Source organism: Camelus dromedarius, chromosome 24 (genome assembly GCF_036321535.1).
Source record: "Camelus dromedarius isolate mCamDro1 chromosome 24, mCamDro1.pat, whole genome shotgun sequence".
Classification (NCBI taxonomy): domain Eukaryota; kingdom Metazoa; phylum Chordata; class Mammalia; order Artiodactyla; family Camelidae; genus Camelus; species Camelus dromedarius.
The window spans coordinates 26,991,544-27,010,328 of record NC_087459.1 but is presented as its reverse complement, the minus strand read 5'-3'; the positions used below and the strand labels follow the sequence as shown (position 1 = coordinate 27,010,328).

Here is an 18,785-nt window from a genome sequence, read left to right as displayed (position 1 = left end):
CTTTTGGTTGGAAGGCACCCAGCCCCTGGGCTGGGCTGACCCCTGGCCCTGAGCTGTATCATCAGCTGCTGCCCAGCCCAGCACTGGTTGCCTCTGGAGCCTTTCTTTTGTCCAGTCCCTGGTGGTCAGAAGGGCAGGTCCTGCACGGCGATGTATCTAGCAGGCTAATAGGGGGATCCAGTGGTGACTTGTGACTTCTGGGAAAAGTGGGAAGAGGGGGTAGATCTGGGCCCACGGTACAGAACAGGCATCGGATGTTAAGCGGGGGCCGAGAGACATTCAGGCTGGGGTGGAGGGGCCGGAGCATCTGAAAGTTGAAGGCTGAGGGAGGAGGCTGGGATCCTTGGCCTCAGAGCCCCTTAGTGCCACACACATTCATCCTCCAGTTCTAAGGCTGTGACACTGACAGTAAGAAATGTAGAGCAGAAGCATGGTACAGATACAAATGTTTATTCTACATAAAAATTTCACAAAATGGGCAGCTGGTTGTACCAAGACCTTTGGTGAAGGTGGGGAAGAGTCGCGGTTCAAGAAGGCAACACGGACAGTGGTCACAGTCACTGGGCAGGAGCAAAGCCGAGGGAAGGTGGGGCACAGACCTGGCCCCGTCCCCTACTGCATGCGCTCGCAGGCACACTCATTGCCTGTCAACGAGGAAGAGGAGGGGTCTTGGGTGGGGGCGCGTTTCAGACTTGAGAAGTCCCGAGATGGTGGGAGGAGGGAGGCGCCCCTCCCTGGCTGGCTGCTGAATACTGCATCCAAGACACCTGACACCCACGTGGCATATCAACGGGGGACAGCGAGGGCAGGACGCAATTGCAGGCCTGAAGTGACATTGACTTCTTGGAGCACAAGAGAGCAGGGACCACTGTCCCAAACATGCAACACACAATGGCTTGAGGACCCAACTAAGGCCTGCTGGGGAGAGTGGCCTGGGCTGAAGGCTTCACCAGCGCAGAAGCCTGGCTAGGCTGCTCTTCCCTAGCTCCAAGGGTGGCTGGAGACCAGGCACCAGCCAGCCTCTTCCAGAATGTTACCTGGGGTCAGGCATAGCCCAAAGGGATTGCTCCTGGGGCTGCAGGAATGTGGGAAGGGAGGCTGAGGTAGCCGAAGACCGCTGGACTCTGCCCCAAGGTAGGGGAAAAAGCCTGGTCTTGACATGGCCAGGAACTACCTGGCCATGGCACCCTGAGCCTCCCTGGCAGTGATCAGCTGTTAGAAGCTTAGAGCTGCGCTGTCTCTCAGGGCCACCCCTCCCCTAACCTGAAAAGCAGCACCATGTGGCCAGCTGGTCCCCACCCCTCAGGGCTGGGCTTATGGGGACAGCTGGAGAGGACAGAGGACAGGGCAGATGGGCTGGTGAGCAGGAGGTAAGGTTGGGGTCCAGAGAGCCTTGATCCCAGCAGAGGGCAGACCCCAGGCTAGAATGGAATTACTGAAGGCAGGGGAAGAGGGGAATGGCTAACTACCCCAGGCAGCCCTGCCTAGAAAGGGGAGGTGGCCTGGGCCAGGGCCTGAGTCTGTCCCTTGCTGGCCCATCCCTACCCGGTGGGCTGTTTCCCAGCCTGGCTCCCCTCTGCCTCTTCTGTACAGACGCACACTGTCACAAAGATCATGCACATGACGGCTCAGGGCAGGGTGGGAACGGGGGGCCCTGTGGCAGAGAAGGGAACAGTCTAAGGTGGGGAGGAGGGGGCTCTGAGCCAGAAGGTGGCAGCAGCCAGGGGACCTCCTTGGGGTGGACCATCCAGGGTGGAGTGGTTTCTATCCGAAGATGCCCCCAAAGGTGGAGGCGATGACAATGCCCAGGACCACACAGCAGATGATGATCATGATCTTCTTCTGCACAAGGAGGCAAAGAGAGGCCTCAGAGGGGGTTGGGGGGAAGCCAGGAGGGAGGCTGAGCCTCTGCACAGAGCTTTGAGGGGTGTGGAGCCACTGGGGAGGGGGCTGTGATGAGGGTTGAGGACTGGAGTCTTAGGGATTGAATGAGGGAGGAAGTGATGGCCTGGAAACGTGTCTGGGTGGGGTTTTAACAGCACTGAAGGCCTGGGAGAGTTGGGTGAAGGCAGAATGGGGAGGGATTTGTGAGGGTCCAGGGGGCTCTGGGTTGGCAGGGATGTGGGTTCAAGCTGAGTTGGGGCTACTGACCCGGCGAGCCTTGCTCTGGTATTTGACGGCCTTCTTGGTGTCAGACACGGCCCTCTCGACGTAGTCCACTGAATGTTCCACGTTGTATTCAATCCTGTCAATCATCTCCCCCTGCAGGGCCGGGGGCACCTGAGCTCCAGAGGGCCCCCCTCAGGGCTGGGACGGGGCTCGGGGCAGGATTTCGGGAAAGCATCCTGAGGTTAGAGAAGAGGGGGTGTGAGGAGGATGGGGTATAGCTTCTCACCTGTGCCCTTCAAGCCAGACACCCCAGCAGCTCCCCAAAATGCAGCCATCCTGGGGTGGGAACAGCATGCAGTCTCAGCCAAGGGGGCGGGGACCATGCAGAGGATGCTCAGCTGGAGCCCTGACCTAGGTGTCCGGTGTCGGACAGAGGACAGTGCGAGGCAGAGGCAGGCAGGGCAGGAGTGGCTGGGCTGGAGTCTGGCCCCAGTGATGACGGTGAGCCCCCCACTCCATCCTCCCCAGGCATGAAGGTTCCATCCAGCTCCCACAGACTTTGGTCTTCAACCTTTGAGACCCCTGCCCCCGCCCAGTCCCACGCAGCCCCCAGAAGCCACTTGACCGTGACGCTGCCCAGGACTCCCAGCAGCAGAGTGTTGATAGCTGACCACCCTCTCCAAGCCCACTGCTCACACTGGCATCTGTATTACTGTGTTCTCTCGCCTCGATGGAAGCAGCAGCCTCATCACAGCCTCCCCGCGTCCAAATTCTTGTCATGCCACTCCCACACTTAAGACCTTCCAATCCAGAAGAGACTCCAGACACCAGCACCACCTATCGAGACCCCCATCTCCCACTGTGCTCCAGCCGCCCACACCTCCTCTCCTTTCTTCCAGTAAGTCAGGCTCTTGCTGGTCCCAGGACCGTGATGCTGCTGGTCCCTCTGCCTGGGCCAGCTCTTCACTTTTCCTGGGTAGTCTTTGGAGCTCAAATGCCACCTCCTCATAGAGGCCTTCCTGACCACCCCATCCAAAGTGGCCACTGTAGTGACTGTGTTATTCCAAGTGTGGCCGTGGACTAGTAGCACTGACGTCACCCTGCAGGTTGTAAGATATGCAAATTCACAAGCCCCCACCCCGACCTACGAATCTCTGGGTATGGGGACTAGAAGAGGGGAACTTACGAGTCCTGCAACTGGCTCTTAGGCACTTTCAAGTTTGAGAACCACTGCTCTGTCACACTGCCTCCTCCTAACATCTGAGCACCTGGCACAATTGGAGAATATTCCAAACATCATTTACTGATGCTGCCCTTTTGCCCAACAGACATTAGTTAGCTCTAGGAAGCAGGGCCTCAGCTGCCCTGGTTACAGCTATACCTCCAGCTCCTAGAAAAGTGCCAGTCCACACGACACACAGCTGGTGAACAAGACAGGACAAGGCTGGGTGAAGGTGGGTGGGGCCATGCGGGGCCTAGGGTCCTGGAGGGCCAAGCAGAGCCATGCAGAGAGAATCCTTCAGGTGGACAGGACCCTGGAGGCAGTTTCAGCGGTGCATGGTTAGTTACCTGAAGACTCGGTCCCTCCCGGGCAGGGCAGCATGGCAGGCAGAAAGGGGAGGGGTTAGTGCAGCCCTGGGTGCTGCTGGGGGCTGAGGGGAGGGCAGCGGGGCCCTGGGCACTCACCTGGCTCTCTACAAGCATGGCCATGTCCATGAACATGTCGTGCAGCTCCCGGATGCTGTTCTCCAGCTTGATGATCTCACTGTGGCGCGTCTCAATCTCGCTCAGGGCCTGCTTCGAGATGCTGGAGTCCATGATGATCTAGGGGGTGGGAGTGGTGGGCTGGGACCCAGAGACCTGCTGAAGGGGGCAGGGGTGGGGCCCAGAACCAGGACAGCAAGAGGCCAAGGGTGGAGGCAGCTGGGATGGGCAGTAGCCTGAGCAGAATGCTCTAGAGGAATGGTGGCCTGAGCAGAATGCTCTAGAGGAATGCTGTAGAGGCAGAGCCTGAGGCTTCTTCCTTAGCTGCAGCCTTCCCCTCACTTTCTGATCAGCTCTTACCAGCTTTACCAAACTTCTCTGAGACCCAATTTCCTACCTGTAACACGGGGCTGATAACACTCCCCACTGTGCTTATGCAGAGTAACTGTGGAGTGGCAGTTATCACCAGTGCCTTAGGAGCCCAAGATGACTGCCCTGAGGACCCAGTCCTTGAAAGACCTTTCTGCCCCTCCCCTCTCTCCTCCTGAAACCACGTCCCCAAGCCGCCTCCCCCACCTGCATGCCACCTCCTTCAGGAAGCCCCCTTGCCCGGCAGAGTATGGAGCTTCAGTTGAATGTATAGACAGCCAAGGGCACCGTGTCCTCCAGGAGGGGTAAAAGGTCCTGAGGATGGTGGAAGGAGCCCCTTGCTGGTGGCAAATGAGCAGGAGTAGCAAGGAAGCAGGAGATGGGTCTTAATTCCACCTTTGCCACTAACATGTGACCTCTCCCTGGTCCCTTCTCCTCTCTGGGTCTCGGCCTTCTCTTTAAAACCTGCCTCAGCCAGGAGGGTGCAGTTCAGGAATAGAGTACCTGCTTAGCATGCACAAGGTCCTGGGTTCAATCCCCAGTACCTCCATTAAAAATGAATTTATCAATCAATAAACCTAATTACCTCCCCCCAAATAAATAAATAAGACAATAAAACATTAGAAAAAAAATTTTTAAATAAATAAAACCTGCCTTACAGGTGTCTGTGTCCAAATACTGCCCAGATCCAACCTTTTGCACACACACCAGGGTCCCCGGTGGGAGCTGTCATGGAGGGAGGGCTCCACACTCACCCCAGAGGCAAAGATGGCTGGGTTCCCACTCTCCAGCATGTCTTCCAGCTCCTCACTGGTTGTTGTCCGGCCGGCTGCGAGCAGGGGTCACACTGAGCGAGGCCCTCCAATGGGTGGTCGGCAGAGGCCCGGTCCCGCCCCTCACCATTGGCCCCGCCCCTCACCCCAGCCCCACCCCCTCGGCTTACTGATCTCCAGCTGCCTCTGGATACGGCCCTTGCAGCGCTCTCGGTAGTCAGACTGCGTGGCGTTGTATTCGGACATCACCTCCACAAACTTCCGGGACAGCGTGGAGTGCTGGGGCCCGAGATGGGGGTGCAGGTGTGAGGCCCAGCCCACCACGTGCCCGGCTACCTGCCCCAGAGCCCCGCCCACACCTGTGTCTTTCGGATCCTCAGGTCGGCGGATGATCGGTTCAGGCCTTCCTCCTGCTCAATGCTCTGCTCGATGCCTGAGGGGAAGAGTCAGCTGCTAACTACCTGTCTCCGTGCACTGCTGCCCCACCACTCACCCAGGACCTGGTTCAGGACCTCCCCTGCGGGCCTGTGTTGTCTGTTGAGTGGGGTCACACAGGAAGCAGCAGAGGAAGAGGGAGCGCCAGGCACCGATGGAGGAGCCAGCGAGGGAGGTGTGTGCACATACGCACACCTGCACCCACCACGCTGTGTATGTGTGTGTGTGTGTGTGTGTGTGTGAACACCTACTAGGCCTGGTGGCTCAGGTCCACTCTGTCTCTGTCCTGCTCAGAGGCTGTGCACCTAACAAGGGGCTGTGCCCAGGAAGGGCAGGGCCAGGTGGCCACGACCACGGGGCATGCGACCCCTAGACCTGTGCATTCCAGGGCAGGCATGACTGTGTTTGCACAGTGCATGGGGGCTCACACATGGGACCAGGCAGTGCTGGCCACTCCTTTAACCCTCTATAGCTGAAGTGGGAGACAGTGCCCAGAGTGGAACACTCCCTGGACAAAGCCTCAGGCATCTGTCCTGAGGTCCAGTCCAGAGCCGGCACACCCAGGCCTTGCCAGGTAGCTGCTGAGTGAGTGGCACATGATGGCACCTCACAAAGGAAAGCGAGACCCAGTGTACCCCTCAGTCAGTGAAACCCTATGGGCTGTGTGGGGGAGGCGGGCCTGGGGTGCCCCCCAACCCCCGACAAGGCCTGGAGCCCAGACTCACTCTTCAACTTGGAGCGAACTTTGTTTGCTGTCTTCTTTATGTCGGACATGAGTTCCTCCAGCTCCTCCTTTGTCTCTGGGGAGGTAGAAGGGGTTGGGGGTACACCCTGGGTCTCCCTTCTTCCCTTGACTAAGGCTCTGCCTGCCCCGCTGCAATCCTGGGCTGGGGCTACACCAGCTGCAGCCTCACCCCGTCTTGTGCTGCCTTCCAAGGAGCCTCCCTTCCTCCTTCGCTGGCTCCCCCCACCCCCTGCAGATAACAGATGGGTCTAAATTTAAGGCAGAAATAATTGTGGAGCAGCTGGCGATGCTGGAGCTGGCACTGGGGGACATTTACTTGCCTAAGTCCAAGGCGGGGGTGTGGGCTCACCTAGCACTACCTGGTGGCTCAGGAAGGTAAGCATCCAGCCCATGGGCGGACGGGGCCAGGGGCAAAAGAGGCAGAAGCCAGCTCCCCCATCAAGCACCCTGGGCAGGGCAGACCTTGTTCTACTCACAAAGCCCCCTCCCCAGGTGCTGAGCTCAGTGAAGGCCAACTGCTGAGTGTCCAGCAGGTGGATGGGGACTAGAGACACCTGGCCTGGGTAAGAGCTTCAAAGAGGTGGGCCCCTGGGGTGCAGTCGGCTCTGGAGGTCATAGGCAGCTGAGCCCATGAGAGGGTGAAGTTGGGGGAGGGCGGTGGTATAGTTTCTGGCCCTTGTTCCAACTGGAGCTATCTCTATAGCTGGCAGAGGCATTGGGGGTGCCCAGCTTGCCCCACTCCCTGCAAGGGGTGGCTGGCAAAGTGGGACAAGGTGGTCACTTCCCTCTGGGGTGCTGGGTGGAGCCCAGCCTCAGGTAGCCCCCCAGGACTCCACCCCCTGGAAAAACCAGGACTGAGCTCCTGGCTGCAGCCCTTCTTGTCTACCCTTTGCTTGTTTCTGGGCCTAGAGCTTCTCCCACAGGGGACTCGGAGGGGCATTTACAGTGTCTAACAGGCGGGGACCACATCCCAAGTGAAACAAGAGTTTGGTGGAACAGGGGGCTTCCAGGAGCGGGGGAGGCTCATTTGCAGGAACAAAGGAAAACTCGGTTACCAGCTGCTCTGATGTCTCAGCCTCTTTTGCTCAGGCCCAAAATAGCCCAGCCCGGATGGCAGCCCCCAGAGGAGGCAGAGCAAGCCTTGGCCCAGGAAAGCCCCCCACTCACTGCCAAGTTCCTTTGTGATGCCTTGTCAACTCTGCTCGGCCTCTGCCCTAGAAACCTTAATGGGGAGCCCCTTCTCCTTGGGGATGCCTGTTACTTAGCCCACATCAACGACCATCAGCTGAGGCCTGAGTGCTCAGCTCACAGGTGGCGATTCCAATCTGGTCACTAGTGATGTATGATGAAGGTGGCACAAGGGAGCCGAGGCTGGGGGACCTGGGCAGCTCTGTCGCTCCCCGCCTGCCCCACCTTCCAGCAGGTGACAGGCCAGCTCCCAGCTCTTTACAGTCCTGCCCCACAGTCAGCCCCCTTCTGAGCCTCACCAGGAGTGACCTGCCAGGGACACAGGCTGACCCAGATACACATGGGCACACAGACAAACCATGCCAGACAAACCTCTAGGAAGAGGGGCAAAGGGTGGTGGCATGGTGACTACACTGGGCCTGCGCCCTACTCTGGGTGGGCCCTCTCTCCTTCCCACCTCTTCCTGGGACAGTCTCTCCAGCTCCCAGCTGACCCATTTTGCCTTCCAAGGGCCTAGCACTGGGCTTGGTTGGTGTAGCACTGGCCTCAGGTTCAAGCACACTTTGGGGCCGTGGAGAGATTTATTCTGGGCACTTGTGGATGCCAGTGGGCAGGGGGCTGAGAGGCCATAGATAGGGAGGCAGTGCTGAAGCTGAGAATGAAATCAAGCCCTGGGTGCCTGGGTGGTGGGCTGTGGGCCTCCAGCCCTATCCCATGAACACGTGGGCGGCAGCCAGGCCTCCCCCATGCTTTGACACCTTCCAAAGGAGCTGGAGAAGGGAGAGAAGAGGAGAGCACACGGCGAGAATGGGCAGGCAGTGCACACACCCAATCTATTGAGTCCAGGCGGCTGGCCTGGGCCTCGTCCCATCAGTGCCTCCCTGGGGTTGAGGGTGAGCCCCCCTATAGGGGAGGGGATCACGGGCCTGCACACTGTCAGCCTGGCCTGTGTGAGCGTAGTAATCAACACCTCCACAGGCACTGTGACAGCCAGGTCAGAGGCACCCGTCTGGGGACAGAGTGAAACACAGACATACACAGGCTCCCTGTGCAGAGGGGTAGAGGTGACTTCCTGGAGCCCTGAGAATGCCCGGCTCTGGGGTACCAGTGGCCAAGTGCCAGGGCTGCCAGCTTTTTCCGGAAACTCTGCCTGCATGGCCGGCTTGCCCTCCCACAGCGCTGATGCCTCAAAGCTGCCATCTGCTCCCCTGGGAGGTGAGGGAAGGGAGGGGCTGGGCTGAGAGGCCTCCTATTGATCAGAGGCAGCTCCCTCCTTCCTCCCCTCCCTTCCAGAATCCCAGGGATGCAGCCAGACCTATTGCCAGCTGACCAGGGGAGGGTGGGGCTGGCTGCCTGACCTGACCTCTCCCACCAGGCATCCAGCGGGTAATACTAGGCACTGACCACCCCACCACTGGCGGGGTGAGGCCTGGGTCAGCTGTGTTTCCTGAGGCTTCCCGTGGAGCCCTTCCCAATCCGGCTAGGCCCAGGTGCCCCTCCCCGCAGCAGTGCCTTCCCAGAGGCCAGTGGGGCCCCTCACACCTACACACTCACTCTCGTCAGGATTGGGGGAGGCCAGGATGGCGCTGTGCTTCCGCTTCACCTCCTCCACGTTCTCTGAGATCTTGTCAATGAAGCCACGGATCTCCTCCACCTGTGGACCAAGGCCAGGTGGTCAGCAGGTGAAAATCCTGCAGGGATGGGGCTTCTCGGGCCCAGGGCTTGCCCAGAGTAGGGCTGGAGGTCAGGGCTGAAGACCAGGCTGGGCCAGGCTTCAGGGGATAGGTGTGAGGTGGGGGGTGGAGGGGGTGGGCATTGCTCCAAGGATCCTTCTAGACTGGCGTGGGGGTGGGGAGGAGTGGGCAGTCCCAAACTTTGCTCCCCTCTGAGCCTCTGTCTATTTACCCTCAAAATGGGCTCATTAATTGGTACCTCTGAGCTGCTGAGGCAGGCGCAGGTGTGTAAGAGCCCTGGGCTTGGCTCAGAGGTGACACGTGGCCACCCCAGGTCTGCTGGTGTTTGGGGAGAGGCAGGTGTGCTGTTCCCACCTGTTCAAAGAACTCATCCATGAAGCGGTCTCGGTCCACGGTGACAGTGACATCATCATCATCATCGCTGTCCTTAGCCTACACAGAGATGTGCACTCATGAGTGGACCTGTGGTGGGACCACTGGATCCCACTGCAGCTAGGACCCCACACTGCCCGGCATCCAGCAGGCTCATGGGCTGTAGCTCCAGGGCCCGACCATCCCTCTCCGTTCCCTTGGCAGCTCCCAGCCACAGTGAGACCCGGAGGATCGCTGGGGATCTGGCATAATTATGGAGAGAGGCCTTGACTGTCAAGTTGGTTATAGGGCCAAGTGTCCACTTCCATGTCAGGGGCTCCTTCCCCTGCTCAGCTGCCTCCCATCCCCCACAAGACTGGGGTCCTCCCAGCATACCCCTCACCCTAGGGTGCTGCTGGGGAGGCCCTGCCACGGGCTAGGCATGCAAACCTCAGGAATTGGTTCCCCAGACACTGGCCCCAACTCATAGACCTTGCCTGAGACAGGCTGCCTGGAGTTCCCAAGCTCCCTTTCTGAGGAGGGCCATGTAGGGGGAGGCCTGGGGTCTGTCCCAGACCTGCGCACCACCAGCACCTCCCTGCCAGAAGGTAGGATGGCTCAGACATGGGTCATCCCCACAGCACCCAGGCAGGCCTGAGAGCAACTGCTTGTGGGGGTCCTGGGATCTGCCGGCCTTGCTCCCTCAGACCACTTGGGGACCTCTCTCTCCTTGTCAGTCTTGACACTGACCTTGATTCTCTTTCCTTCCAGGCTCAGAGTTGGGTCTGGCAGGCGTAAGAGGCCAGTCATGTTGCCACTTGGCTCAGGGCCTGCCTTAGGCCTCAGAGACAGGTGTAGGCCCGCCCTGGGGCCCCAGGAGCAGCCATACAAAAGCTAGTCCACCATGGGGTGGGGGTAATTACACCTCTGACTTCCCAGCATGTCGGCCGTGCTCATTACTATCTGCCCCACACCTGGAGTTGGCCAGGGTTGGCCAACTCAGCTGGCAAGACCAAGGTCCCTCTCCCCAGTCAAGGCCAGGATACTTGAGGCAGGATGGTCACCCCTCTGAGGTTCTCTGGCTACGTCATTACTCCTCACTTCTCAGTGCCCCACAGGGAGGAGCCACTGGTCCTCAACTCGATGCTCTCTCACAGGGATGGAGGTGGCGGAGGTTGAGGGGATGGGGAGGCTGAAGCACCAGGCAGGCTGGCCCCCAGCCCTGGGTTCTGGGCCCAGCACAGACACCAAAGGGCTGAGGGACTTCCCTTCTGGGTCTATTGGCTCCTCTCTGAAATGGGGACAGTGATGCCTTGCTCGGGGTGGGGGGGTTGCTGAGAACCCAGCATGTTCTGTAAAGGGCTGTGGCTCTGGGGCTCTCAGGGTCCCACTACCCCACCAAAGTGGGACCAAGAGAGGGGGATGGTGGGGAGCTTTCTGGAGGCGGCCCCTCTCATCAAGAGATCACACCTCCTCCCCCAGCAGCTAAAATAAATCCTCGCTCCCACAAGTGCCTGTGGCAGCCGCCAGGTGGTCCCCCCCCCCCAACCAAGCCCACCCAGAGCCACAGAGAATCTAGGAGCCATTTCTACACTTTCAGACCAGGCCAGGCCCAGGAGCCGAGCCAGAGAAGCATTCCCTGGGGGAAGTGAGGCAAGGTGCAGCCAGGTGGAGCCCAGGTCCCACTCCCCGACAGCCTGACAGGTTCGGAAGTGGCTCTCCCTGCAACACCTCCTCACCCCAGCATTCAGCACCCTGGCTTCTCTGTTCTGGTGAAGGATCGGGGTGGATGGGAAGGGGCAGGAGAATCTTCCAGCTTCCTTCCCAGAAAGAGTAATGGCCAGCTAGAGCCAAAGACAAAGTCACCAGAGACGAGAGTCACTGCCAGAGACCCCAGGGCTCCTGCCTGCCTCGGGGCCTCAGCCTGCCTATCTGGGAAACGGACTTATCTTCTCCAAGTGTCCAGCTAGCTCTGACCTGCAGCCTGTGCAGCATCCCCAGAGGACTGATGGCTGGACTCAGGTAGTTTCTGCAAAAGAATGGTGGCAGGAGAGATGCCATACCCTCCTCCATGCTCTCTGTCTAGGAGGGTAGAGGTGGGGAAAAAGGAGACTTGGCGTCAGGGTCAGACTGGGGCACCTAGGCTGGGGTTCACCTGGGAGGTGGCATTCGTATTGGTCCCAAGGCCAACTGTAGGGTTTAGAGCCTGACCTCACAGCCTTGGGCAAGCCAGCCGTGGCTGCAAGCAAAACCTGGAGGGGATGCTCTAAGGGGACCCTTCCTTTCCAAGTCCTACTACTTCTTCCTCCTCAGGACTTTTCACCCTCATCCCTCCTCTTCATCTAACTGCCCCAGCCTGAAATCGCCTCCCATTACAGCCCACCTTTAACCATCTCTCTGCCCCTACAAGCTACCCACTATCCTCCTTGCTGTCCCCTCTGTCTGCAGGGCTGATTCCATGAAACTGACATTCCCCTCATCCTTAGATGCCACCTCCTTTGGAAGCCTTCCTCTGTTCCCCTGGGTTGGTATCTCACTCCTCTTGTTCCCCATACCCTATTCACATCCCTACTTAGGAGCCACAGCCACAGACTCTCAAGTCATAAGGCCACACTGGCCACAGCTTCTAGCCTCAGCTTTCACACCTCCCATGATGGAGAGCTCACTAGCTTTCCCAGCAACTCTGCCTATCTGGGGCAGTCCCAATTGTTAGGGAGTCCTTCCCTTTCCAGTGGTTTTGCCCCAAGCCATAAAGAACCTGTTGATGCCCTCTCGCTGGGCTGGCCCTGCCGGAGATCTGAAGGTAGCATCCACATCCTCCCTGGGTTTTTATTCTCAAGTTGACCACTCCCTCCCCTTCAGATCCTTCCCAGGGGCCCTAAAGTGCAGCCCCCGCACCAGACTTGTCCTACGTGGCCTCTTTCCCCAGCAGTACAGGATGCTGCTGACTGTGGTCTGAGCAGTGCCAAAAAACTGATCTATCACCTCCCTCTTTCTATATAGTCTACTTCTGTTAATGCAGCCAGAAATCACAGAAATGATCATATAGCACTTCTTGCCAAAGAAAGGCCCAAGCCTCCCTTTCCCCATGCTGTCCACTTAGCTGGATTTTGGGCTCAAGTGAAGGATCCTTTTCCTGTTTCATTTCTTCATTTGTTCTTATCCTTGTTCTAGTTTGTGAAAGTCTGATGCCCCATGCAACCTCATTTACATCTAGGCCAGAGCCCTGAATGATTAGGGCCCCAGTGCTTGGGAATCCAGCAACCCTCTCTAAGTGGCAACCACAGCTCTGGAAAAGAGGGCTAGACGAGAGATGGTGACTTGGGAGGCTTCAGCATGGAGGTGGCCGCTAGAGTCATGGGACAGTTGCAAGCTCAAAGGCTCAAACGTCTTCTGGACAAACCCACCCATACAACGGGCACCCTGCCTGCCCCCTGGCCAAAACTAAGTTCCATCTCTCTCTCCTGAGCCCCCTCCTCTGAACCCCCCCGCTCAGAACCCCCATTCTCAAGAGTCTGCCCAGGGGGCAGCCATACTCCTCCTTCTCCTTTCACATCCAACCAACATCCAATTTGTCCTGTTTTTAATTCATCCTTTAGTTGCTCTCAACCCTGGTCCAGCACCAGAGTCCCTTGGGGGATTAAAAAAACAAAAACATAAACAAAACACAGCTTTCAGAACAAATGAGAATCTATGGCGGTGGGGTTGGTGAGGTTAAGTTTTTTCAAGGACCCCCAGGATTGAGAATCATTGGTCTGGTCTCCCTCCTCCCTGGCCACTGGCTGTCTCGGCTATGGCCTCATCACCTCCAGCCTGAGATATCAGGGAAGAGAATCTAGCGGGGCGGGAGTGAGTGTTGCCCCCACCACAGAGACCTGCTGAAACAGGGGAGAAAAGATCCCACTAACCCTGCCGGGTGTGCAGCCCTGGTGGTCTCTCCAAGCAGAGGCTCCAAGATTCCAGGATACCTGCCTGGAAACCAGAGTGATTGCTCCCAGAGGAAGCCTCCAGGCCTGTCCCCAGGGGATGGCAGCAGGCCAGCCGGCAGGGTTGATTCATTCCTGCTGGAGCAGGAGTTGCTGTTGTCTGCCTTGAAGGCTATTTTTTCTCCCCTTCTTCTTTTCAATGACTAATCAAAGCCAATACACTAGAGCAGAGAGGCCCAGAGCTGAGTCAGGGATGTATGAGAGGCCAAGCTGGGTCTCCAGGAAGAGAGGGCTCTCCAGTCTGCTCCTTCCCTCTTTCCTGCTCCTGCACACTTCCCCCTCCAACAGATCCCTGCGCTCAGCCCGCCCATCCACCCCTTAGCAGGGCCCCAGAGCAGCTCAGGGAAGCAGCTTCAGGGCGTGGGAAGAGGCTGGGGCCCTGCCTCCCTCCAGGCACTGTCTGACCTTGGATAAATTCCTGGCCCTTTTTGGATCTCAGTTTTCTACTTTGTAAAATTGGAGGTTGGACTAAATAGTCCCTGAATGCCATCTGTACCTCAGATGATCATGTGCCCAAATCCACTGTTTCCTTTGGGAAATCCCAAGGAGGTGATGGGAAGGAAGGAGGGGGTCCCTAACCTGGGTCTATTCTTACATCCCCATTTCTTCTGCTCTTCAGGGCGAAGCTGGCTGGCACCACTGTACAGATGAAAAGAGCATGGAGAGGGTATGGCATAAACCTGCCTGCTGTTGCCCCAGGCCTGCCAATCTCTTCCCAGCAGCGAGTGAGAAGACTGGAACTGGTCGGCAGAGCGGGGCACTGGACAGCCCCACCCAGGCCTGCCCTGGGGCGCTGGGCCCTGCTGTAGAACAGGTGTCAGGCCCACCCGCCATTCTCTCTCGGTTGGGCATCCCAATCCCTCTGCCTTTAGTCACACTGGTCCCTCCTTTTGGACCACTGCCCCTCCTCCCATTCAAACCCACTCCTCCTCCTGGGCCACCCCAAGTCCTCTTCTTCCAGGAAGGCTCATTCCTGGGTCTGGCTGCCCCACTCTCCCTCCTCTCTCTGCCCTCTGCCACAGGCCCCATGTGTCCCACATGGCCCAGCATGTAGATAAACTCCGTTCTGGGCTCATGGAGGGGTGGGTGAGCTCTGAGAAAACCAGAGAGGCCTCTGAATTGAAGGAAGGAGGCAGATGCAGGCCAGGCAGGGCTGCCTGTCCCCATCCCCAAAGTCTCCCCAGTTGTATGACTCTGGTCACAGAAGTCTTTACCCCTCTTAGGCCTCCAGGTGCCTTTCCGATCTCTGAGAGCTTTCAAGAGCATTGAGGGCTCCACACTGGCCCCCAATGACCCCTTCATTCTCCCTCTGCACAAAAGGATCCGTCCCATGAGAGACCAGGGCTGGAGAAGGATGGAGAGCTGGGTTCGGCCTGCAGCGCTGAGGAAACGCGCCAGCTCCTTCCCCAAGTGTGACTTTTATAAATAAGCTCTCTTCGCCTTCCTTCCAAATATGGTGGCGTTAGTTGGGTGGGAAAGGAGGAGGAGGCGGGAGGAAGGAGAGAGGGAGGGAGGGAAGAAGCGTTGGGAGTGGTGCAAGTCCCTGTCCCAAGCACCACCCTCAGTCCAGCCCAGCTAGAACTGGCCTCAGTTCCTGGGGATTCTGGCTCCTGGGGTTTAAGGTCTCCCCCAAATTTGGAGACAGAGTCAGGAGACCTGTGACCACCCCTCTTGCCCTGAGAAGCTGGGTTCTAGGTTCTCCTACCTCCACTTCATAGATGGGAATCTATGCAGCCCAGAGGGAGACTCGTGGGAATGGCAGCCCGCAAGACTAACCGTTCCACCCCACCCGATGAGGGATCCTGTCAGCCGACCCTCAAGGCTGCTAGAAACCTGCGATGGGCAGGGCCACTCAGCAATGAGTACAGTAGCCTGCACGGGTGCCGGATGCCTGGCGTCAGGGATGGGTGTCTGGAGAGGAAGCCTCAGTTTATTTTCAGAGAAGCCAGGCCTCACCCTCCAAGGACTGCTCTGGCTACTGTGTGCGTGTGTGCGCATGTGTGTGTGTGTCAGTGTTAGGCGGGGGATCACGGAGACACACACCAGAGCAAAAGACCTGGATTCAAACTCCCTACAGCCCAAGCTCTCTTAGGCCCTACATCTCAGCCAGGTCTGACTCTTTTGAGGACTAGGCAAAGCCCCTTTCTACCATCGTATTTGGTCTACAAGGCCAGCCACCTCTCTCTCGTGCCTGTTTCCTCTTCAGCAGAGGGGATGAAGTTGATGAACCAAAGGCCCTGTCAGATATAAAGGACCATATTCCCCCGACCACCTGGTTCCCACATACACACTCATCTGATCCACCAAGCACCCAAACACCAGCAAATACACCACACAGCCATTCATCGCCAAGATAACAACACTCTTTCTGACTCAACCAAGCACAGGAAACTTGAGGGCAACCGCAAGGGCTGGCGGGGGAAGCATTTAGACACCATATACAACATGAGGGACCGTCTTCTTCCTTTGAAACCTTGTGGGATTTATCCGGGGGGGCTGGGCACTCAGCCAGGAATAAAACAGGTCTGACGGGAGAGCAAGGGCTGGCAGCCAGAGCAAGGGGGAGATGGAGACAAGAGAGCACAGGTCCCAGCCCCACACTGCCCAGGAGACAAGACTGGTATAACTGGGGAGACCCAGGCACAAATGCAGGGAGCCTATGAACAGAGAAGACAAGCCATGAGATCAAAAGCCCAAAGGACACTTGAAACTTTCCATATAAGGGGACCTAGGTCTCTGGCTCCAAGCTGGGCAGCAAGGGGAGGGTTCTGGGGAAACACTGAGCTAGGGCCCCCCTCCCCAGAGATCAGCAGGCGGGGCCTGCCAGCAGGGTGGTCAGCCAGGGGATCAGAGGAGGCTCAACCTGAGTCTAGAGTCCTGATGCCCCTCGCCCACAGGCAGACTTCACTTTCTTCACTGCCCCCCACAGCCCTCCAGGATTGTCACCCCTAAGAGTAGAGGTGTCAACATCCTGGTAAATGGCAGAGGCCAGGGGACGGGGGCCTTTTTGATGAGGAGCAGGCGGCAGGGGTCTTTGTCATGACTGGGAGAGGGTGGGCTCTGACTCAAAACCTTTGCGCATCCTTCTTCTCCCCCATCTCAAACCCCGCCCCACAAGCCACACCCCAGGGGCTTCGGAAACATAGGTGGAAAAATAGGTTCAGGTCCGAATCAGGCTAGGGAACCCCGGAACGGCTTGGAAACGCCGGCCCGGGCTGCCCGGAAGCCAGGAAGGTGGACTGGGATCAGGTCTGACCCCTCTTGGACCAGGGCGGGCAGCAGATGCCCATCGCCACTATCAGCTGGGGAGCCACAGGTGATGGGAGCCACAGGTGACAGGAGGTGATGGGGACAGCACAGCGCCCGCTGGAGAAGCCGGCCCCACCCGACCGCCCGGTTTCCGCAGCGCGCCCCGCAGCGGGGCTCTGGGCAGGGGACCGCCCCTGGCCCCTTCCCTCGGGTCCCGCCGTCTGTCTGTACTAGAGAGGGAACAGGACGGTCAGTGAGAAGGCACAGTGGGGGGAATGAGACTGGACCCACTTCGCGGGGCGGGAGAGACGCCAGGTTTCTGTCCCGCCACCGATATCCAATAATACTCCGACCCCCCAAAACAAGGGGACGCCGAAAAGTTTGTCCAGGACCCCAGGCTCCAGCCGCCAGCCCGCGGGCCATCGAAGCCGAGCTCAGGCGAGCCCGTGACCCCGAGTAGGTCCGAGGGGCGGGACCTGGAGGGGGGTCGCGGTTCCCGGCTCGGCACCGCTCCCTCCGACCCTGGCCTGGGACGCAGAGACTGCCGCCCGGGTGGCCCCGGGAGCCGGGCGGGGAGCGGCCGGTAGGCTGGGCACAGGCGGCGAGCGGCGGCGGGCAGAGGCCGGACTCACCGTGCGGAGCTCCTGGGTTCGGTCCTTCATGCTCCCGGGAGTGGCAGCGGCGCCGGCTGCAGCCCTGTGAGCCCCGCATGCGCGGTGGCCGCCCCGCGGCTGCGCAGCGCCAGCTCGGCCCCGCCCCGGCCCCCGGGACCCCGGCCCAGCCCCCAGTCCGGTCCCGCCCCGCCCCGGCAGGTCCCGGCCTAGAGTCCTGAGTCTGGGACTCCCGCTCCCTGCTCCCACCTCAGTCAGGTTCTCTGGAAGGGTCTCAGCCCTGGAACCTCGTCCCCTTCTGTTCTCGATGCCGCATGATTCCTGCCTCGGGTCGAGCCCCAGAGCCCCTTCCCTGTTCCAACTCTCCCTTGACTTAGCTCTCAGTATCCTTCCTTCCAGACCCTGGATCTTCACCCAGGGCCCCTCACACCCCCAGGGATTTGCTAGAGGTTAGACCCTCCGTCCTTGATTTTATTGCCTTGGAACCTCCAGCATCCCCCTCCAAAAAACTGCCTCTAGCCATAAAACTCCAGAGTTTCAGCCTCTGAACCTCTACCCTTCGTGCCTTCCCCCGACATCTCATCCAGACCTAGGCTCTGGCCCTCTCTTTGCCCAGGATTTCTCAGTTCACAGTCTGATGCTGGGTGGCCCCCCCCCTTTTTTTCTCAGTTTCCACTCTCAACAGGATGCAGGAACCCCTCTATCTTTGGAGAAGGAGATCTAAGTTATAGCCCATCTCCTTCCCCTTTCCCTGCATTTCCAACCCTGTGTCCCAGCCCCAGGCCTGAGATTCTATTTCCTATCTAGAAGCTGGGGGCAGCTAAGCCCGGCCCAGCTCCTCTAACACTAATGGAAGACCTTCGCACTTCTGTAGTGAAGTGGTGGGTGGAGGCTAGTCAGTAGCAGATGCTCCTTTTCTGGTTCCTGCCAGCATCTTGTTGAGCAGTAGCCACAAACACCGCCCAGCTGTCCCCTCTGTGCCCTGATCCAGACCCTCTTGACCTCAGCCAAGCACTCCCCCTTCCCTTTCCCAGGGCTGCCAAGGTGTTGCTCTGGAGCTGGGCCAGCTCCCTGCTGCCCAGTGTGTCCGGGCCTGGCACTGCTCCCAGACTGTGGGTATAGGTTAGCTGGCTAGCAGACAGGCTGGAGATGCTGTTCCAGCCATACCTCCTTCCCTGGAAAGTCTGGCCCAAGACTGGCTAGGATGTAGCCTGGCATGAGAGACAGCCACATCCCTTCCACTTGTCCAGACCTCAACCCTGAGTGTCCCAGACAGCAAGCGTTGGTGGTGCCCCATTTGACAGATGCGAAACCAGGACTCATCTGCTAGAGACTTGCCCAGAGTTACAGGGAACAGGTGACAGGGAAGGTGCTGTCTGACTCCCAGTCCAGAGTACTTTCACATGTGCAGGGTGACTCAGTGGGATGAGTCATGGGTGCAGCCCCAGAGCCCAGTGTCTGGCCCTGTGAGGAGAGGGCAGGAAGGGGAGACACAGCTCCTGCCTTCACAGAGTCCTCGTGTTATGTTCAGCGTCACTTATTGAGATGTATATTAAATGGTAGCATGAAAA

The 18,785-nt window shown here is 58.6% G+C and overlaps 1 protein-coding gene across 4 annotated transcripts; it reads right to left on the bottom strand.

The window, feature by feature from the left end:
- Positions 1–419: 419 nt before the first annotated feature.
- On the bottom strand, positions 420–17,318 carry STX1A (syntaxin 1A). 4 transcript variants are annotated; one of them, XM_031432729.2, is made up of 10 exons: positions 17,236–17,318; positions 9,372–9,449; positions 8,878–8,977; positions 6,116–6,190; positions 5,315–5,388; positions 5,126–5,234; positions 4,938–5,011; positions 3,796–3,933; positions 2,152–2,262; positions 420–1,842 (listed from the first exon to the last, which is right to left on the bottom strand). In XM_031432729.2, exons 1-10 carry the CDS (start codon positions 17,263–17,265, stop codon positions 1,765–1,767), a joined length of 867 nt encoding a protein of 288 aa, XP_031288589.1. In that variant the 5' UTR covers positions 17,266–17,318; the 3' UTR covers positions 420–1,764. The 4 variants fall into 4 exon arrangements, 2 of the variants coding, with proteins under 2 accessions (XP_031288589.1, XP_031288587.1); XR_004130662.2 differs by lacking the exons at positions 420–1,842; positions 2,152–2,262 and adding exons at positions 2,314–2,345; positions 2,806–3,377; XR_004130663.2 differs by lacking the exons at positions 420–1,842; positions 2,152–2,262 and adding exons at positions 2,352–3,209; positions 3,296–3,377.
- Positions 17,319–18,785: the final 1,467 nt, after the last annotated feature.

Excerpts from the sequence above, each read along its gene's own strand:
- STX1A (XM_031432729.2), bottom strand. The coding sequence starts at position 17,265 with ATGAAGGACCGAACCCAGGAGCTCCGCACG. Across the intron at positions 8,978-9,371 it reads TGGATGAGTTCTTTGAACAG|GTGGAGGAGATCCGTGGCTT; the intron begins GTGGGAACAGCA and ends CTTGGTCCACAG. Across the intron at positions 2,263-3,795 it reads CCATGCTTGTAGAGAGCCAG|GGGGAGATGATTGACAGGAT; the intron begins GTGAGTGCCCAG and ends CCGGCCCTGCAG.